At 39.4% G+C, this 8643-nt stretch overlaps 1 protein-coding gene across 1 annotated transcript; it reads right to left on the bottom strand.

Annotated features, from left to right (window-relative positions):
• Nucleotides 1–5627: 5627 nt before the first annotated feature.
• Nucleotides 5628–7890, bottom strand: LSM3 (LSM3 homolog, U6 small nuclear RNA and mRNA degradation associated; the record flags this gene model as incomplete). The annotated part of the gene is made up of 3 exons (XM_010170982.1): nucleotides 5628–6037; nucleotides 6367–6462; nucleotides 7780–7890. Coding segments are annotated over 3 exons (288 nt in total), but the record flags the coding sequence as incomplete, so codon positions are not given.
• Nucleotides 7891–8643: the final 753 nt, after the last annotated feature.

The following is an 8643-nucleotide window of genomic DNA, read 5'->3' as shown; positions in this document are numbered from 1 at the left end:
CGTCACATTGCCTCAAAAAAACAAAAATGGCTGAGACAGCTGGCTTTAGGATTGAGTACAATGGACATGGATCTCTCACATTACAGGATGTTGTGATTCTGGAAGCTGCATGCATATAGCAGTCTTGGTTTTAGGTTGGTTTTCAGGGAATGAATGCAGGACAAGTAAGTTCTGAAGGCTTAACATTTAATCAGGAGGAAAATCTCCATTAGTAAGTACTGAGATTAGAGTCTGTGCCTTATGGACAGGACAGCATTAACACAGAAACAACTCTGAATATTTGAATTACATCAGCAGGCAGCAATAACAATCAGGTGGTTTGGTTCAAAAAAAAAATAAATTAAGAGTTGTGTTCCATTTAAGAGTAGTGCATTCTCCTGATCTGCAGCAGAGCTTTGGACCTCTTGCCTTTTATAAACAGCACCTCAATCAACAAGAATTTAGCTTGGAGGAATGCATTACAAATGTAGAACAAATCAAATTAGTTCTCAGATGTTATCTGTTGATATCTCATTTCTTCCTCAGACTTCAGCTAACCACTGGAATGCAACATCTGGGCAGCTGGGGGAGGCAACTGTTTTACTAAAAAGTACTAAATATAGGTGCTACAGAACAAATTACACCACACTGCTTTACCGCACCACCTACAGCACAGGATGCACTAGTAACCCGCTGCAAAAAACGTAATTAGGTCTATCTAGCCTATAGGTCATGTCACCTTTACAGCATAAAGAGCCAACTTAATCAAAGTAATTATATGCTAAGGATGAGTGACAACATTAGTCATCTGTTGCAGAGGTTATTTAAAGAAATCAAGATTTGGAGCACCATTTACTTGTTTCTATTTTTTTCCCTGCCCCTGAAATTTTAAAGCTCTGGAAGAATTCAGTAACGCATTCAATTATGGCAACTATAGGCTATATACTTAATAGTCAACATATTTTAACTTTAAATTTAGAGCAGCACGCTTTCTTCTTTGTTAAAGGAAAAAGTTTGCTTTTATGAAAGTTCTTTGTGGTTTCCATAGAGCAGAATGGGTAAGGGATTACGTGACCTCCTCAGTCAAAATGTTACACAGCATTTCACACTGCTGAGCATCGAGTGACAGGCTCCAGTGACATACACAGTTGATGCAACGATTTACATAAAACTAGAGGTTTTTGCAGCCTCCTTCCCAACAAGGATAGTAACCTTTCTGTGCAACATCTGAGTGCTGTTAAAAAGAAACAGGACTAAGAAGGCTGCAGCACTCACATCTCTTAGAGGCTAAAATTGATCCACTATTGCAGAGTTTATGGAATTGAGGCTTCCACTCATTAAACAGCTTAAGGACACTGGTGAAAGCTCCTTGCTCAGATCATCTGGAAACAGGCTGGGCATAACACTAGATCATCTACTGCAGGGAGCAACTATGTACTGACATGGGCTTTGGGTGACACGTACCAACAGACTGTGATCAAAGAGCATCATTTTCAGCCAGCACAGATGCTTAAAGCACAGGTCTTTATCAGACAATTAATTAAAAACTGGTTCTAAAAACCTAGAGCAATTTTAATCATTAAAACCAAAGAGAAACTGGAAATGCATCAATTACCTGAGGTATTAAAGATATTTTATGCTCTAAATATATAACACAGATTAGGCTTACTGAAATTTCTGGATCTATAGCAGTTTTCAAGAATCATTTTATATTGCCACATGAATACTTTATTGTCTTCACAAATAAGAAAATTTATCTTTTCCATTTAAGGTTTATGCTGCCCCTTACTTTCAGACTACAAATATGTGTAAGACTGAGGAACACTGTACATATTCTGGGTCAAATAACATCCTTCTAATTCACAAAATATGCTTGCATTGGAATATTCTGATCTCTTCTGAAGATTTCAGTATACACCTTGAGTAAGTAAATCTCCATTTTTACCATGTACCACATATAGGAAATCATTGCTAACCCCCGCCCCCCCCCCTTCACGATCAGTCATTACCCAACTCTACCAAGGCTTATGCTGTGTTTTCTGCAATAGCTTGTCCACCCACCCAGACACTCAGCATGTCTAGTCCGTTGCTGTTGCAGGCAGTCACATCATAAACTGATCAAATGCCATTGTAAAACTAAATAGGCTTTTTGGCCTAAGTTTCCAAAATTTGGGAGTAGGTCTCTCTTCCATTCAAACTAATTTGGGTAACAATGAAAAAATTCACTCATAAACAGGGCTTCTGACTACATCTTTTTCCGTCAGTGGTTCTTGTTTTCCGCTCCAACCCACATCATCTATTCTCTTCCTTCCACCCATTCTTCCCCCCCAAAAAAAAGGCTGGCTTGGAAACTGTGCCTCCATTTTCTGTAGAACTTTCTATTTTTCTTTCTCTTTTTTATTTTTTGTTTAGTATATGAAAGCAGCTTCCTGTTTAGAAACGTGGGAGTCCTACACCCTCAGTAATGATGTATTCAGCCCATCAATGATCTTGGCATGAATGCCTTAAACCTTAATAAGCCTGATGGGATTTTCTGTACATGTCATCATCAGTCCAAAAAACAATGCACCATGTTTGTCATCTTGCAGTGAATCAGCTCCCTTCCCAGTGCTACAGTTCCAATAAGAATTCTAAGGGCTTACAAGCTTCCTTCTCCTAAATATTACAAATTATAGATTTCCAGTATCTATAGAACAAGAACAGAAGCACCAAGACGAGACAGTGCTGTTGCAGAACTCTCAAGATGATCAATACTGTTCTGCTTCTCCAACTCTTAGTCCCTGCAGCAACCTGCCATTGCTTGTCTCATTATAACTCTGTTATCCAAATCCTGGCCTTGTCCTGTGCTGGGGAATAGGAATGAAACACAACATAATCTCTGTTCAACTTTTAAAAAACATCCCCCCAAACCCCACATGACCTAGAACAAAACTCAGCCTTGTTCAGATACACAGACTGGATCAAAATCTATTTCTATAGGTTCAAAAAGGCAACAGCATTGGTGACTTGAAATAAAATGAAACATTTGTCACTTTGGGAGTTGAATGTACATACATTCCTAAGTGCAGGCTGTCCCCCCTGCTGAATTTTAACTGCAGTGAAGTTCTGCAGTTAAGTTATTGGACAGCCATACAACTAGCACTTGAATCAGCGGGTGCAGAAGCAGCTTTGCACACCACATACAATGTGCTGTTCTCCAAGCGGTGCTTAGCAGCAAAGTGGTTAACCACAATTTATTTTATGTGGCATAATTCTTCAGCTAATGCTACTAGCAAAGCTGCTAGTCTGGAGTTCATGCATTTTAAAATCTGACAATGCAAGGCACACATACTGTTTCACTTTAACTCTTTTGGGGGCTTGGTCTGTGCCTCCATAAACATCAAAACAAATTTTGATCTTTACTTATGGGTGAGCAGCAGAGTTAATTTAAAACTGTCAGCAAGTGCCATCCTAATTAAAAACAAATGACTAATTGTACAACTGCAGGGCCTGTTGACACAGGCTACACACATCAGTCAGGCAAAGCCAACCAAGCTTGAATTTGAGGAACTGCAGCACCATCAAGTGTCCGACGTGAGTATAGAGATTGAAAAATCAATTTTACAGTAAGTTTACACAGAAATTTCACAGGTAGCTGACACTGACAAAAGCAGTAAGACACAAGAGGTCCAACTATACCAACACTCTGAAAATGGAAATTACATAATAAAAATCTTGTTAAAAAATTGCTGCTGAGAGTCAAATGTTTGCAGGCAGAACAATAACTCTGTAAAGACAATAAATTGAGGAATTACTCTGCCACACACCAAAAAGATGCAGTGCAAAGGCTAAAAACTACCAGAAGGTTACTAGAAAGGCTACTACTATCTATAAAAAGCTAAAAGAAATAGAAAGGTAACCTTCGAAATCTGAGTAATAGTAAGAATTCCAGAAGGCTAAAAACATGAGACAACATGAAAAGGCATTTGAGAAACCGAAAAATTATTTGAGGAAAATTAACAATAAATTCCTTTTGAAACACATCAGGAGTGGGAATCTTGACAAAGGGTTAGTACAGCCAGCAGATGTCCAAAGAATAGAAAGAACAGTAAGAAAGAGACAAGACTGCAGAAAAGCTTTTTAAATGTGTGGTTTTATGTTGGCTTTTTTTTTTTCCCTGAGCTAGGAATCACAGAAAATTGTTTCCATCCTAGCCCAGACCAATGTCAAGCAAGGATGGACTAGTGAGGGAGGTCTGCTACAAACCTGTTCTTCGTTCAGACAACGTTACAGCAGTAAGTTGCACAGATCCTTTCTTCTTCCATTTGCACGTAAGGGACCTTTATATGAAAACAGCATCGTACACAGGTTTCAGGTAACAAATTATTGTGTGTGTGTGCGTGTGCGCGCGCAAGTAGAACGATTTGTCCTTTCTAGAACAAAATGCAAGGAATACAGCAGCAAGTCACTGCATAATTAAAAATTAAGACTAGTTTCTATTAACACACTAATTCTCAGCAACAGCTTCACTATTCCAGGTTCAGCTATCACTCCTATTTTTTAAATCTGTCCCAAAGCTAGAAGACATTGCATGAAAACAACAGAGTACAGATGCCACCTAGAGGCCACAGCAGATTTTGTATCTGTCCCCACTTTCCTTATTTCAGAGTATACATTCATCTTATTTCACCTTATTTCAGAAGATTTTTTTATGAGTCCCAGCTTTCCTTATTTCAAAGTATACATTCACCTTCTGAGTGTATAAATTTTACTGCCTAAAAAGTTAGTTTTCCCTTATGAAAAATCTGGCTTGGAGCTTACCAAGGCAGGCTTTGCATTCCTCAGCACTGTCACAAGCTATGGACATAAGTTATGAGATTTTAACTGTAGGAGAAAGTGCCAAAGCAAGCTGCATTTTCTAACCTTACAGAGCATGCCTAAGAACCTAGATAAATTAAGTTTATTAAGTCACAAGTAAAGCTCTGTAGGAAATACCCCAGTGTAGACCTACATCTCCCACGTGTCTTTCAAACATACCTATTAAAATATTTCATAAGTGCCTTTTTTTTTTTCCCATACAATAAAAATAAATTGCACACAGGGTAGGTCTGAGAAAGCGTATACTAAAGGAGCTTTGTTCAGGGTTCTAGTGCATCTTCACTGCAGATAACTAATGAGCATCTTAAGCATCCAGCAGAATTTAATGTATTCAAGAACTGAAACAGGCTCCAAACAGTGGCAAATGAACACACACTGCAGGCAAGTCAACAGCATGTGAGGCAACAACCTCAGTCTCTACTTACGGCCTTGCAAACCACAGCTCTGTTAAAGCCACAATAAAAACACCTGTAGCATTGTAGAGAAGCCCATCTTCTTTACATTCCTTAATGGAAGATGCATATGTATACTATTTCCCTTCTACAAGGATAAGCACCAGGAACTTGAACACAGAAAAGCCTGAAATTACAGCACAGTAGATTCATGTAGTATTGCCCCACAAACATCCACCTGCAAGACTCAGGCATTATTAAGGACAGAAATTAATACAACACACACAAAAGTTACTATTTTCTCCAAAAGTGAGACTACATACTGCAGCTTAATATAGCACTAACTTTATAGATGAACGTGAGAATAACGTCTTCAACACAAAAACATGACAAGTCAAATCTGAAAGATAAACCAAGTTTATTAAAAACAAAAAATAAAGACAGTGCTATTACCAAGGTTGAAAAAATTAAGGATTCTTTTACTGATGTGACAAGACAGCCAATTTACAGCAGTTACATTAATTCTGAGAAAAATCAGGTTGGGTTTACACTGCTTCAACTGACTACAAGTACTTTCTGCAAGACAAACTGGTTCCCCTCCCCTTTCCAAAAGAACAGACATCATCATCCTATAAAAAACACATACAGAATTTTGAGACACATGATCGAAACACGAACCATTGTCCAAAAGCCTGAAACTTTCCAACAAGGTTAAATCCTCTGTTGCTTCAACCAACCCTCAACGGGGGAGCTACGAGTACAACGCCGTCACCTCTGACAAAGAGCATCGGAATATTCCTTTTGGTAGACTAGGAAGAAGGAAAGAAAAGTTTACATTTATAAAAGCAGTTTACAAAACTTATCTGCTAAGCATATGACCAAATAATTCAAGCATAACAAAACACCAGAAACAACTTCAACAGACATAAGCTCAAACAAACAACGTTCTGGCCTGCTGAAGAGATCAATACAACTAACACCACATCCCTGGACATCCTTTGTACTTTTGGAACAATTTGCCCAAAACTTCTTTTAGATCTTGGTTTAGAAAGTACTCAGCAATAAACTACTTTAACCATATAACATAGTTTAGCTTTAAAAAAATTTTCTATGCAGACAAATACACTGAAGTCCTTACTTTATAAATCTCTTCATAGGTTTCTTCATCAATCTCTATTGTAGTTACAGTTTCTTCCACATCACCCAAAATCATATTTAAGTGCTGATCGTATGCCTGTAGGAATGAAGTTAATTATTTCTTCCAAAGTTCAAACAGAAGCACATCAAAATGAGAATTATAGCAAGATTTTCAGACATAATTAGTTTAGCCTGATTTTGACCAAAATGTGCCATGATGTGAAAACAAAGTAGCATCAGTTACAGTTACAATTTCAAACATAAATGCAACAAACCAGTACTCTGCAGCATAAAAAAAAAAGGGAAGACATTCATATTCTCTGAAACAATCTTCCAGGAAATAGCTCCAAAGCTCTCAGTGAGAACACATGCAAGAACTCGGACACACTTCACCAGCTACACATTCTCTGCTGCCAGTCCAGCCTCCTGGAATTGATTGCCTGGGGTCAACTTAAATTATATGAAAGCTGTAATTCATACAATGCTACAAAACCTTAAAATAAGCACATGTTCCAAACACCTTACAAAAGCACATTGCAAACTACATGTGTGCTTCATGGATTTCTCCTCATCTTTGTGTTCCCAAAGGAGTTGAGGCCCAGTTAACACACGGGGCAGCTGGATCTCCTCCCCAATGCAGTACAGTACTCAGGAAGGATGACCCGCTTAATGGAAAGCAAAAACCTGTCTTGTCAAGAGATATATCACTCTCAGAAGAAAGCACTTAGACAAACAAGATTTGGTGATTATCCAGCTGAGTATATATCCCATCATAGGGTGTGCTTTAAGAGATGCTTGTTTGATAATGATAATCTCATTCTTAATTAGGTCTTAAAGAGACCTCAGGATACTTCACAAGAAGAGGCCTGCAGCATTATTGCTTGTTTCACAGACACAGAAATAGGAGCCAAAAGCAGTTGGAGGAATTGCTTGGGATCATTCAGGAGACAAGAAAAACAACATGCATTGCTTGAAGAAGAGATCTCTAGAGAAGCATTTAATAGCACACAGAGTACTGAACAAATTAGATTTTGCCACCAATCATATTACACTTTTGATAAGAGAAAGGGTTCACCCCTTGTTGCTAAGATGATCTTTACCCACCTTATTTAACAACTTCTGCACTTTTAACCACGAGATAAATTACCTGCACATTTAAACTATTATTTTTAAACAACCAATGGAAGAACCATAGAATCATTTGGGTTGGAAGGGACCTTTTGAGGTCATCTAATCCAACCCCCTCTGCAGTGAGCAGGGACATCTTCAACTAGATCAGGTTACTCAGAGCCCCACCCAACCTGACCTCAAATGTTTCCAGGGATGGAGCATCTGTACTAGACTGTTGCACATAAAAAAGGCTGCCCAGTGCTTAGCTGAATAAGCATAGTAGCATCATGAAAGTTTTACTTACATGTAGTCTGCCTCTAAGTTCTCTGTCATTCCTCATTTTGACATAGATTCGCTCATCTAGACTGAGTCTGATGAGATCAAGTGGCTCCTCTACAGTATTTGTTGTTTGTTGCTAAAAAAATACAATTAAAAGTTATTGGTACAGAAGAAGCCTGTGAACTTTTCCATTCTTCAGTGTCTGTGAGACACTGAAAAGAAGCAGGTAAGAACATAGATTCAAATACTTCAAATCATTCCTTGACATCCTGTTGAACCTGAGTGAAACTGACATTACCACTCTACAGATATTCATCAGTCTGAGTAAAATGAGTTAAGAGACGTCAGTTTAGCTTGCAGCAATTCATGCCTTGTGCATACTATTGAATAAACTATATTCCTTATCAGCAACCACTGTCCATACTGCAGCAAAGCCCAAGCTGAGTGAACCAGCCACCTCATGGACCAGCACATCACACAGCCATAAAACCCAGCCACACGCTGCCATGTCAGTCAGTCAGCTGGGTAACAGGCTGCCCCTCTGCCCCACGCAGCCGCTCTGCTCTCCCTGAGGCTCAACAACACAGCAGCCACGCCAGGCCTCAGAGCAGGAGATCTCTTTTTTATGATAAAGGCAAACTTTCAGGGTCACAGCTAAAACGCGTGCACATTTTTGCGCATATCCCGCAGCGTGCTGCCTCCTTCCTTCTCAGTGAGGCAGAGCCAAGGGTATTTTCCTCAGTGGCTTTCCCGTTTCCCACCTCCGGCCGTTCCTGGGGCAAAAGGGCCCGAAGCGAGACCCGCCCAGGCTCTGACAACCCCGGCGGCAGCACAAGGACCGAGCCGGCCGTGCGGGAACTTCATTTCCCACAGAACACGCTCCCCCCGG

Source organism: Antrostomus carolinensis, unplaced genomic scaffold, assembly GCF_000700745.2.
Source record: "Antrostomus carolinensis isolate BGI_N321 unplaced genomic scaffold, ASM70074v2 scaffold35196, whole genome shotgun sequence".
In the NCBI taxonomy this organism is placed as follows: domain Eukaryota; kingdom Metazoa; phylum Chordata; class Aves; order Caprimulgiformes; family Caprimulgidae; genus Antrostomus; species Antrostomus carolinensis.
This window is presented reverse-complemented; position numbering and strand designations above follow the sequence as displayed.